This window comes from Malus sylvestris, chromosome 5 (assembly GCF_916048215.2).
Source record: "Malus sylvestris chromosome 5, drMalSylv7.2, whole genome shotgun sequence".
In the NCBI taxonomy this organism is placed as follows: Eukaryota; Viridiplantae; Streptophyta; class Magnoliopsida; order Rosales; family Rosaceae; genus Malus; species Malus sylvestris.
Genome location: NC_062264.1, coordinates 44,762,239 through 44,775,455, shown reverse-complemented (window position 1 = coordinate 44,775,455; position 13,217 = coordinate 44,762,239). Strand labels below are relative to the sequence as shown.

The 13,217-nt window shown below is 36.9% G+C and overlaps 2 protein-coding genes across 2 annotated transcripts in view; both read right to left on the bottom strand.

Moving 5' to 3' along the window:
• Nucleotides 1–6,661: 6,661 nt before the first annotated feature.
• On the bottom strand, nucleotides 6,662–7,873 carry LOC126622955 (G-type lectin S-receptor-like serine/threonine-protein kinase At1g11410). The gene is made up of 4 exons (XM_050291620.1): nucleotides 7,547–7,873; nucleotides 7,053–7,204; nucleotides 6,799–6,908; nucleotides 6,662–6,687 (listed from the first exon to the last, which is right to left on the bottom strand). Exons 1-4 carry the CDS (start codon nucleotides 7,871–7,873, stop codon nucleotides 6,662–6,664), a joined length of 615 nt encoding a protein of 204 aa, XP_050147577.1.
• A 3,073-nt stretch (nucleotides 7,874–10,946) lies between these two features.
• LOC126624324 (G-type lectin S-receptor-like serine/threonine-protein kinase At1g11410) overlaps nucleotides 10,947–13,217 on the bottom strand; it is a 99,756-nt gene continuing 97,485 nt past the window's right edge. The window contains exons 5-8 of the mRNA XM_050293388.1: nucleotides 12,295–12,505; nucleotides 11,845–12,076; nucleotides 11,550–11,700; nucleotides 10,947–11,469 (exon numbers count right to left, since the gene is read on the bottom strand). Coding sequence (XP_050149345.1) covers nucleotides 11,176–11,469; nucleotides 11,550–11,700; nucleotides 11,845–12,076; nucleotides 12,295–12,505 — 888 coding nt within the window. The 3' untranslated portion in view covers nucleotides 10,947–11,175. The remainder of the gene's footprint in view (nucleotides 11,470–11,549; nucleotides 11,701–11,844; nucleotides 12,077–12,294; nucleotides 12,506–13,217) is intronic.

Genomic DNA, 13,217 nt, shown 5'->3' with positions numbered 1-13,217 from the left:
CCGGAGCAATCTAGAGAAGGTCACAAACTTAACACTTTCTGTTGTACCAAAGTCCTCACTGATTTTGTGCATCAACAAAGTACAACGGTCTATCACAAATGCCTTGGAAAAAAACCTTCATACATTTGAACTGTAACAGTTATGCCTATAGTAATTTTAAGGCAAGCATTGAAGCTACTAAGGCATCAATTTGGAAGTCTAACCATATGCCTGACTTCAAGCACAGAATCACAGCAGGTTAATCTATAAATTAGCAACTTAACAATACACATATGGGAACAGGTTTAAGAACTTTCTTGATGAGGAGGGCATAGAGGAGACTAAGAAAACGAAGATTATAACGATCATCAAGGGAATGGGTGAGCTGGTTACTGCTTCTTTCTGTCATGTTATTTTACCCATGAAGAAGACGAATAAGCTGCATGGTTTATTAGATTAGTACATAATATTGCAGTATCAGACTCCACCTAAGGTCAGTGGCTCAAAGAGGCATAAAAAAAGTGTAAGAAGCTTTGAGAAGTACAAATTATAATTTCTTGAAAGGTGAAACAATACCTTGATGGCTAATGCTCTGTCAAAGCTTTGAATGACACTATCAGCCTCCCCAAAGTTTAACTTTGCTCTACCAAGGGTAACCCAAGCCTAAACATATGATGGCAAGTGAAGTTAGGACAAAAGAAAATCATTACACAACCAAAGGAAATGTGAGAGGAAATTGCCTAGTTATGAATCATAACAGCCTCAGCCACAATTATCACCATATGCATAGTAAGTGAAAGTACCCATGAGTTTTGTTTATACCATACTTGACCAATCCCGAAACTACTAAGCATTAATCAACGTTATACCGTCAAGGACCCAAAAGAGTTTCCCTCCAACCAGAAGGCCAATCACAGCGCACCACATGTCGACATCAGAAGCCAATCACAACACGACACGTGTTAACGTCAAAACAAAACTAGAAACTCTCTTTTATAAAAGGAGATCATTCTCCCACAATATTTCCTAATGTCATTTGTACTAAATCATTCACTTGTACTCACTAAAGGAGAGCTTGAACCTATGTACTTGTGTAAACCCTTCACAATTAATGAGAACTTCTCTACTCTGTGGACGTAGCCAATCTGGGTGAACCACGTACATCTTGTGTTTGCTTCCTTGTCTCTATCCATTTACATACTTATCCACACTAGTGACCGGAGCAATCTAGCGAAGGTCACAAACTTAACATTTTCTGTTATACCAAATTCCCCACTGATTTTGTGCATCAACAAGTTTCAGGGACCATTAAGAATCATGGCTAAACCTTTATCTTCTTTCATCAGCAACACACATAGATCGCAACAGAATTTATCAGAAAAAAAAAAAAACTAATGGGAGGGGTCAAATTTAAAATGCTAATTGCATCAAAGATTCCACAAAGCATATGAAAATTTCCCCTCCCAATTTTCCTAGAGCAATGAGCACCATCAGAACTTGGCACTGGCACATAAACAAATAATAAGGTGACAATCATTTCAGAAGTAAAAAATTGCCATTGTTTAGGAACAAAAGCAAAATACCAATACAAAAACTTTTTATTTGTTTTAAGGGTTATTATACAAAATGGTCCCTGAGATTGTCCACCATCCATGATTTTGTCCTTTTGTTAAAAACGATTTTGGGCAATTTTCAAAGCTTTGTAACTCAATTGTTCTTAAATTCGACCCATAATATATCAAAATGAAGATAGGAAAGTGGAGAATAAGATTATATCTATTTAGAAGCCCAATGGTTGCCGGAGATGGCCGAAAAATAGCCTAAAAGGTGACTGGTCCACGGGAAAACTGGAAAACTCGTCGGAAACTGGGTAAACTTTAAAAATTCATAACTTATTCAATACTCAACAAAATCGAGTGATTCAAAAATGAAAATAATACTTCTTGATGAGACGAAGAGAATGGTACTTTTTTTGAAGGCTAAATCGCTGTGTTTTGGTTGAACAATGGCTCAAATGTGGCTAACCATTTTCGAGTTAGCCACTTTCGAGCAGTTTTCCGGCCAAATCATGGCAAGTTAGCAGTAAAGAAAGATACCATTCTCTTCGTATATTTGAGAAGTATGATTTTCATTTTTGAATCACTTGATTTCATTGAGTATTGAAGAAGTTATGAACGCTTAAAGTTTACTTAGTTTCTGGCGAGTTTTCCAGTTTTCCCACGGACCAGTCACCTTTCAGGCTATTTTCAAGCCATCTCTGGAAATCATTGGGCTTCCAAATAGGTATAATCTTGTTCTACACTTTCTTATCTTCATTTTTATATATTATGGGTCGAATTTGGCTAAGAATCGATTAAGTTATGAAGCTTTGAAAATTGCCCAAAAAGTTTTTAACGGAATGACCAAAATCATGGATGGTGGACAATCTCAAGGATTATTTCTATTGATTTTCAATCTCAAGGACCATTTCTATTTATCATGCAAATCTCAGGGACCATTTTGTAGAATAACCCTTGTTTTAAACCAACATACAAAAACAAAAAGACCAAAATTTTGAGGGAAAAAAGCTTCACAACTTCCATATAGAATCCAGATGGCAGATTCCATATTTGGGTTGTTGTACGAAAGCGACAGTTATGAGATCAATACATAAGCAAGGCAAAGTTTGATAAATACTAAAATCCAAATAACCCAAGAATTTATACTATACTTGAGAATAAGCCTAAGTTTAACCAACCTTCCAACATAATTTCTACACATATACATCCATTCTTTCCTTCTATATTCATGTTAAAGATTATGCCAAATTTTATTAAAACAGTGGCTTCTTGATTAATAAGTTCGGGGTGATCAAAATTCAGTTTGCAGATAAATCCGGTGTTGGTGAAGATGGTCTTCTTCATATGCAAAAATAATTGGGAACTTGTCTGAATGTGATAAATGATTTGACCGAGGATTGCATTAATTCTATTCATTTGCAGGAAAAAAAGAGATCTGGCTTATACATACTATTGCAAACAAAGCTTGCTTTCTCTCTTCAACAAATTATATCATTTGCCAAGTTGGATTACGAAATAAATTATCTTGAAGAGAACGGAGATGGTGATTTTGTCTATTATACTATGTTAGGTGACATTACATCTAACTGAAGTAACCAAAACAAAAGTATAGCAAATTATATACCTAAAAATATCAAGAAACCAAGGCCATAATAAAAATGTTTTGCTTTAAGCAGATAATAGTGAAAGGGTGAGGCTGCTACTATGAATTGCAGATTCGAGGGGATGAAGCTCTGTGTTTCAAAACAACATTCATGTAGCTCACCTGCAAGGATCATCACACAACCAAAAATTAGACAGATTTGTACCAAGGAATACATAAGGAACCAAGAAATGGGGAAAAATCTACCAACAAAGGGATGAGAAGCAAACACCAGGAAGTTATTAAGAAGCACATAAATGAGCACAATGAAACCAAAAAATTTGAAATATGGTTTTAACAAAGCAAACGGAAAACAAAACAATAAACAATGATTTTCAAACAGTGCATAACCTGTTGAATCAGAGCAAAAAAGTGAAAACCCATACCCTCCTATACACCCTTTTGTCACTCTCCTCACTGACCCTGTGCGCTAACCCATTAATTAACCCAAAAAAAATGCACACAACCATGCTTTTTCTTCCCTCTGTCAATCTCTATCTCCCTATCCATCCCTCTCTGTACAATTAGAAAATCTAAGGCACCATTAAAGAAAACAATTTTAAAAAGGAACTAACCTTTGGATTTGAGGCATGCAACGCAAGATCCGGCACACCTTACCCTCGGTAGGGTTTGTTGATGACCCATTCCCCATCTCCCTGAAATCCTGACGACCCATATGGTTTTCTTTGACCATACCGACCCTCTCATCTGCAGCAACAGTGCCGAGACCCCGACCCCTCCCCCTCTCTCTCCTTCCATCGCCATCTCTCTCTCTATCTATCTCTCTCTCGCAAACCCTTCCCGAAACCCTAATTGAACGACAGCAAATGATACCTAACCAGTGACCCCCTATCTCGCCCAAAACAGAGAGGACAAAATTGCCCTTCATAATAAACCTTCCCCACTATCAGATTGTAATCCTAGATGTCACATCCTGACCCGGGCCCTCACCACATCCCCAGCTCAACTCCATTGTAGCACGATATTGTCCGTTTTGGGTTCCGACCATGCCCTCATGATTTTATTTCTGGGAACTCACACGAGAACTTCCCAATGGGTCACCCATCATGAGATTACTCTCGCGAGCTACTCGCTTAACTTCGGAGTTCCTACGGAACCCAAAGCCATTGAGTTCCCAAAAAGCCTCGTGCTAGGTAGATATGAGAATATACATATAAGGCTTACATGATTTACTCCCCTGGGCGATGTGGGATGTTACACTAGATGGGCAAAAATGTAGTTAAATAATTTAGGCCTCATTGAGGGCCTCGCTTCCCAGCCAAAACCAACACATTTGGGCCTGGCTGAAGGCTGGGCTGCTGACCCAAAACCAACAGAAAGATCAATGGCATGGTAGTAATTAATCTGAAATTCGAATTGAAACACTATTCATTTCTACAGTGTCAATTCCAAACCTTTCTTTAGACTAAAGTAATAATAAATCTTATCATTGAATAGATAATTATTGATAATTAAATAATTAAATTTAAAGAATTAGACTTATTTTAATAAATTGGACTATTCCTACTATCGGCTAAAAAAATTGCTTATATCAAGTTTCCCCTTGTATAAATCACCGTTCAAATAAGAGCATTATAATTTTTAACAATATTGTACCTCTAAAATTATTTGAAGCATATACTAGCACATGTGATAGTCAACAATATTCTACCTCTAAATTATCATTTCTGACACTAAATTATCATAACATCCAAAGGTCTAATGTGTGTCGAGCATTAGACCTGGTATTCGTGTTGTGTTTTTCGTGTTCATGTCGTTTTCGTGACATACCCAATATCTTAACGGGTCGTGCCAGGTAATATCCGTTAAAGTAAACGAGTAATATGACCTGATTCGAAATCGACCCGTTAATATTATTAGGTAATATGACCTGACCCGTTACAATTTACTCGTTGTTGGGGCCTAAAAATGTCACACATCGATCCTACCAAGTCTCAAAGCCCAATTATCATGCAAAGCCTACATTCAAGCCCAAGCACATGCCAAGGCATGGGACCAACAAGGAATATATTTACAAGCATGCCATGCCACAAGAATTAAGCGGAATACTCACACCATGCTCACGTATTATTCATCACGCCATGCTTGCCGCCCTAGGAAAGCCGCATCTCGAGAAACAACAATCTGCATAACTCAAGCAGTGCATCTAGTTTACACCAAAAGGGAAATACTAGGATAGCTAGGGAGAAATGAGGGGAAGACCAAGCCACAAAGAGATATTTCTTGAAATCTAGAGAGAAGCTCTTCACCTATCTAAAGAGGGGGAGAAGCTATTAGAAATGAGGAGGTTAGAACGCAGAGAGGAATACATAGAGAGAGATAGACAAAACATAGTAAGATGTTTCCACCCAGGAAGAAGCCCAAAGAGTTCCATCTAGTCCAGATGCATACTCTAAGCTTCAAGTATCACCATTCATGCAATTGTAGTGATTTCCACAGCCCTCCATCAAACATCTCAGCCACTAGAAGCCTTGCTATCACCCTAGGAAAGCCCGAAACATGCAACTAAGAATGCCATGCAACCATACAAACCTTCTTTCTCTCATGTAAACTGATAATCTTCTAGCTTCCACACCACGCTTTGCTTGAGCAAGTCATTATCTTGATCTTTTGTGCTATCTTTGCGCCGTTGATGTTACCAGGGTGTTTCCTAGGACAAGCTACCTCCTTCGAGATATCCCAGACTTGTCACGAACTTGCACCAAGGGTGATGTTCTCAAAGCCCAAGTTCGCCTCGACCTAAAAGTCCCCCAACACCAGTTAAAAAAATATATTTTAAATCAATAAATAATGAAAATGAAAAACATAATTTGACCCCCAAAAAATTGAAAACATAATACTAAATTAGTATATGTATACCATATAGTCACATAAATATTACTTCAAAATATAAAAACAACATTTGTCTTTTAAGTATTACATACCCCAAAATAAGAGTCTAATGAAAAAACATTAGTACATTATTACAAAATACCAAATGTTCAATGATATGCAAAATGAAAGGAGCGGCATTTCAAGACAGATGATGAGTGTTGTAGATATAGAACTTAGATCAATAGTTATAAGGCAAATTATTGAGTGAAATCAGGGCATATCCTTTCTTCTAATCTCACTCATAAGAGACCATACTCTCAATTGATTGATATAATCTTTTCGAGTATACGTCTGGTTCTCTCCTTAGCGACCTTCTACTTCTGTATGGGTCATGTCATTTATAGAGTAAGCTCCTTCAGTATTGTCTGATGGGTCTCCACTAGTATGATAACTTCTCTTCAACAAAAATCCAGGTTGCTTTGGTGAAGGAATTGCTGCATCATTACCCAACATGGAAACCACTACTAACATGAGTGGATGATCCTTTGCATGTTCTTGCACGCACAAAAGGGCAATGTGAACACACCTTAGAACTTCATTGACAGGGTATGGTTCTCCCAGAGATGAATCAATGATTTCCAAGGCTCTACTTTCCTTTCACAAGTCCCAAACCTAAAAACCATTTACAAATTAATCATCAAGTTATAAAAGCAGACGGAGAGAACTTTGGTAATGTCTTAATGTTATGCTCTAAATTTAAGTAAGGACTATCTTGGTAGTAACCGGTGTTCTTTCTGTCGGTAACAATTTCTAGTAGTAAAATGTTGAAGCTATATACGTCAGACTTTACTGAAAAAAATCCTTCCATTGTGTACTCAGGTGACATATAACCACTGAAACAACAAAGTAAAAGTGATTAATTATCACAGCATCTCTCTGTATTATTCAACAAAAGTTGTACTCACGTTTGTGGCCTTGTGACATAGGGATGAAAATTGTAAAAAATAAGTGTACTTTCAGTTTTGAAGGAAACTTACTATGTCCCAACCTCAAGGTTTGTATTTGCTTCAATTTGTTCAGCTCCAAATATCCTAGCCATACCAAAATCTAAAATCTTAGGGTTCATGACAGAATCCAACAGAACATTGATGGCCTTTAGATCTCTATGGACGATTCTTAACCTCGAATCCTGATGAAGATATAAGATCCCTCCAGCAAAGTAAGCAAAGTAAATTAGATTGTATTCTTGCTTGGTTCAAGGCTTTTAACCGACAATTTTAGATACATAAGTGAAAAGAATGGCGCTTGTAACTGAGTTGAGTTAAGAGCATTCAATCCTGCACCTGAGGTCTTGAGCTCGATTTCCCCTCCACAATATTGCTTGTATGAAAACAAGAACAAAAGTAAAAGAAAGACATACCAAAAATGAGAAAGTCAAAGACTTTTGTTTGGCAAGTTTTCATATATCAACATCTTCTCTTCATCTTGAACGCAGCAACCTATGATCCTCACAAGAATCTTGAAATTTCACCTCAAGGTTTCCAGTATCTAAGAGCTGAGCTTTGTAATTAGGCTCATGTGTGGAATTGGATGGTAATGATGCGATTGAAACATTGGATATGGCAGACCAGAGGGGAATATCGCTTTGGTTTTCGGCATAGAGGAAGAGGTCACCATTTGCACCAGTTGAGAGGATTCCTGAAGTGTCATTGACAGGATTGTCTCTGTTTTCAACCCATACAACTCTTTTTTCTACATCTTTCTTGTACCAGATTCCAACATAGTGTTCGTAGATTTTCTGGGGCTGAAGATCAACCAAGCTCAAACACTTCTCCACTAGAGAATAGAACTTCGCCATCCCTGATCGCTTGATCAGTTGTTATACTATCGATTGAAGCGCAGCACCGGATCAGAAGAACGAACTGAACAAGTCCAATAGCAATCAACCCTTTTGTAACCGGGTGTGACCGGCGTCGAGCCAGCGTTGGATGGAGGCCCGATCAAAGGTGTGACCCGAGGAGAGTATAACCGGGTCCGACATTATTTCGAGGGAAGTTGGGCACTTGAAATCGTCCGGGAACCGAGTCGCCATTTCTCAACTCGCTCGCTCGTGTCACTCGGTAAAGAAATGAAATGGAAGAAAAAGGTTTACGAGGTTTTCGGGTGCTACTGGTGGAGTGTGTTTTTGAGACTTCAAGACTTCGAGGAAGAGAGAGAGAGAGAGAGAGAGAGAGAGACTGACAGACAGACAGAGACAGACAGAGACTTTCACCACCAAATCATACACTCACAACACATTAATACGCCCAAAAAAGAAAAATAACAATTGTAATACAGTGATGAAATTACTATTACACCTTTTCACATTTTGTTTTCAGAGGTTTTTTTTCTTCATTCTTTCTTTGTTTCGAGAACTACCAGATTATTCGAAATTTGGAATGTTATAACTACTCTATCTCGAGTTAATCACATATCTTTACATAACTGGAATTTAGCACATAACATTGAATAATTATTTACACAATGGATTCTAAAATGCATAGCGGTAAATAATTATTTCAAATTACTAAACAATTATAACGGTAAGTAAGCTTTTCTTCTCAAGGGCATCTCTCAAAGTACTTTGAAATTGACATTTTATATTTTTTCTTTGCTGAAAAATTATCCAATGGCGAAATATAAATTATTCATCTTCGTTGCAGGATGTAAATAAAAACTTAAATTTATATTCTTTTTTACATCTTTTGGTGGTGAGTCCCACTAATCAAGGAGACAAAATTAAATGGGATCTCAAATTTTCATCATTCTCATTGGAGTATAGCTTCATTTACATCGATCAGAAACATAAATATGATTTTTCCTCTCAAATTTTGTATTTTCTCATTAGAGATGCCCTAAACACCGATTCGGATTTGTCGCGTATATAGTATTTTGTGACATATTTGCATTAAGGGTTTTAATCTTCTTGTGTTTTTGTGCAAACTCTATCCAAGTTAAAGTTGAATATCAGAGTGCGCAACGAACACGACTAACAAATAATAAGAATATTATTAAACAAACGAGAATGCCGAAACGGCTACAAAACCCTAAGAGACTACATTGTGGCTAACTTGTTCTCTAATGAATAACAAAGCACCCTATTTATAATAAACTAACCATAATCTCTAACAAAACCTAATTCTAACAGGCTAAGCCCATAAAACCAAACATTCAAATAAACCAAAATACTAATATTTTCCAACACCCCCCGTCAAACTCATGGCGGTAGACGACATGAGTTTGCCAACAAGCAGATGTGGATGCAAGCCTCCAAATTCCAATGCCGATGCCGATGCCAATACCAATGTTGATGCCGATGCCGATTCCAATGCCGATTCCGATGCTGATGCCGATACCAATGTCGATGCCAAATTTCCATTCCAAGTTCAAGTTACCATGCCCAATGTAAGAATACACAGACCACAAAACAACCATATTTTTTTCCTTCCTTTTTTTTCCCTATTTTTTTCTTCCTTCTTCTTCCTTTCCGTGGTTCCTCTTTTTTTTTTTCTTCTTTTTCTTCTTTTCTCCTTCATCCCCTTTTTTTTATTTGCTGGGGAATCTTCTCCTCTGCGAGCAAAACTTTTTTTTTTCCTTTCATTTTTCTTTTCCTTGCAAACAATCAATACCAACTAACAAATCTAAAACGAACGACGACAAGGGCAAACAAATTGATACCAATGAGAACGGGTTGAACCCTAAGGATCGAACCCGCTCTAATATCAAGTTGAATATCAGAGTGCGCAACGAACAAGACTAACAAATAATAAGAATATTATTAAACAAACGAGAATGCCGAAACGGCCACAAAACCCTAAGAGACTACATTGTGGCTAACTTGTTCTCTAATGAATAACAAAGCACCCTATTTATAATAAATTAACCCTAATCTCTAACAAACCTAATTCTAACGGGCTAAACCCATAAAACCAAACATTCAAATAAACCAAAATTATACTAATATTTTTCAACAGTTAATTGATTGGTCAGTGGAATTATCTATCCAATTATCATCTCTGGATTTATTGGAGAAAGTCATCATTCACTCAGCTTTTCAACTTAAAGATACAAAAAGGTCCCGTCTTTGGGTAATAATTCAGAGGGGTGTTTTAAATAAATGTAGGACTGCAAACTAGTCAAGCCGAACTGAATACTATTATGTTTAAATTTGGCTTATTTAATTTTTTCGAGCTTGCGGGTAAGCTTGACTTGATTCTTATGGGAGATGAGCAAGAGTGAGGTTAAAAAATTCGAGCCCGATACCGCACTCAAACAATTTTGGACTATTTCTAATCTGTAAAAACTTTTGCACTATCACAACAGAGTTTATGCATAAGATTTGACTACCATCTCAAATATTTTTAATATAATTTTATGTAGAAATCACTATTCACTAATCACTATGATATAGTTTTATGTAAATATCACCATTAATACAGTGTTTTGTATAAATCACCGTACAAATAAGAGCATCAAAATTTTTAACAATATTTTGCCTCTAAAATTTTTTGAAGCATATACTAGCACATGTGATAGTGAACAATATTCAAGCTCTAAATTATCATTTCTAACACTAAATTATCATAACATCCAAATGTCCAATGTGTGCCGAGCGTCCCGCTAGGCCTTGATTAATTAGTCATGTCACTTCGAGCAGGCCAGACCAGATTCATGTCCCGTTCTAGACTTTTGTTTTTGAGTCTTGACTGTTAGTTGACACGTGGCTTGATTAGTGTCTGAGTATGCCTGCTTCTAAAACCTTGAGCCACAAAGTTCTCAGCCCTCCTAAATGTCTATGGCGGTTAGAAAGTACTTTTATGTAGCCTCGTCGAACTGATGACGAGTGTTGCAATTAATTTATATTTTGTATTTACAACAAGATAGATGATGAGTATTGCAAATATAGAACTTAGATCCCTAGTTATAAGGCACACAATTTATAGCATGTATTTACAACAAGAGAGATGACGAGTGTTGTAGATATAGAACTTATTAGATCCCTAATTAAAAGGCAAATTATTGAGTGAAATCGGAGTATATCATCTATTCTTATCTCACTTATCACGTGATCGTACTCTAAATTCAATGATGGTATTTCCGAGTATTCGTCTAGTTCTCCCCTTAGCGACCTTCTACTTCTGTATGGGTCATGTCATTTATAGAGGAAGCTCCTTTTGTATTGGCTGATGGGTCCCCACTCTTCAACAAAAATCCAGGTTGCTTTGGTGAAGGAATTGCTGCATCATTACCCAACATGGAAACCACTGCTGACATGAGTGGACGATCCTTCGCTTGCTCTTGCACGCACAAGAGGGCAATGTGAATACATCTTAGAACTTCATTGACATGGTATGATTCTCCCAGCGATGAATCAATGATTTCCAAGGCTCTACTTTCCTTCCACAAGTCCCAAACCTAAAAACCATTTACAAATTAATCATCAAGTTATAAAAGCAGACGGAGAGAAGTTTGGTATGTCTTAATGTTATGCTTACATGTCCAACTAAATTTGAGTAGGAACTATCGTGGTAGTAGCTAGTGTTCTTTCTGCCAGTAACAATTTCTAGTAGTAAAACGCCAAAGCTATATACGTCAGACTTTACTGAAAAAAATCCTTCCATTGCGTACTCTGGTGACATATAACCGCTGAAGCAACAAAATAAAATTGATTAAGTATCACAGCTTCTTTCCGTAGTATTCAACAAAAGTTGTACTCACGTTTGTGGCCTTGTGAAATAGGGATGAAAATTGTAACAAACAGGTGTACTTTTAGTCTTGAATGAAACTTACTATGTCCCAACCACACGGTTTGTATTTGCTTCAATTTGTTCAGCTCCAAATATCCTAGCCATACCAAAATCTGAAATCTTGGGGTTCATAGCAGAATCCAACAAAACATTGCTGGCCTTTAGATCTCTATGGATGATTCTTAATCTTGAATCCTGATGAAGATATAAAATCCCTCTAGCAATCCCACATATTATCTCAAGGCGTCTTGTCCAATCCAAGAACGCCTCTTTTGCTTCGTATGGGAAAAAAGTAAGCAAAGTAAATTAGATTGTATTCTTGCTTGGTTCAAGGTTTTTAACCGACAATTTTAGATACACAAGTGAAAAGAAAGGTGCTTGTAACCGAGTTGAGTTTAGAGCATTCAATCCTGCACCCGAGGTCCTGAGCTCGATTTCCCCTCCACAATATTGCTTGTATAAAAAGAAGAACAAAAGTAAAAGAAAGACATACCGAAAATGAAAAAGTCAAGACTTTTGTTTGCCAAGTATTCATAGATCAGCATCTTCTCTTCATCTTGAACGCAGCAACCCATGATCCTCACAAGGTTCCTGTGTTGGAGCTTTGAAAGCAACACAACTTCATTCTTAAACTCTCCAATTCCTTGGCCAGAATTCTTGGCTAGTCTTTTCACTGCTATCTCCTTTCCATTATCAAGCACACCCTGAATTTATAATCCAAATTCAACTTATAGTGCACTTACCTTTCAAGAAAATTATCAACCTAATCGTAGCTCTATATATATATATCCTCCCCTTGAAATTGCATTTATACATTAACAAAGGAGTAAAACTCAATGCATGTACATAAAAATGCTTTAATTTTGTTTGTCCATTTTGTCCTTTTTGATTTTGGGATTGCGTTCGAATGGGGTTGAGTTGATGGTCTCAAATGACTCCTTGTCATCTTAGGCATCTTCTAGAACTATTGCATGTGAAAATCTGCTTCAGATTGAGTTCTTCGTTCAAATTGGGTTTTATTAAGTTTTTCATGTCATAATTCTTCGTCTTACTTCAGATTGGTCCATATATTTGTTCAGAATGGAATTTTGGGTAATGATCATTTTCCTCAGCATTTTTTTGTTTCATCAAAGATTTAGTCCGAATTGCTCGGGTGACAACGTCCATTGGTGAGATTGATTGGATTAGCCCACTTTTCTGTTGGTATGTATTTACTTATGCGGCTTTTTGTACATATTAGACTTCTCCTGTTGTAATTTAACAGATTTAATTGTTACTTCATTCAATGAATAGCTCTTTAGTATCCATTTTGAAATTGGCATTGTTTACTTTCATATTGATTCACCATCACCTAACAAGGTTTCTTTGGACCCAAAACAAATCATAATTAACTATTCGCTAATCTATTCACTAATC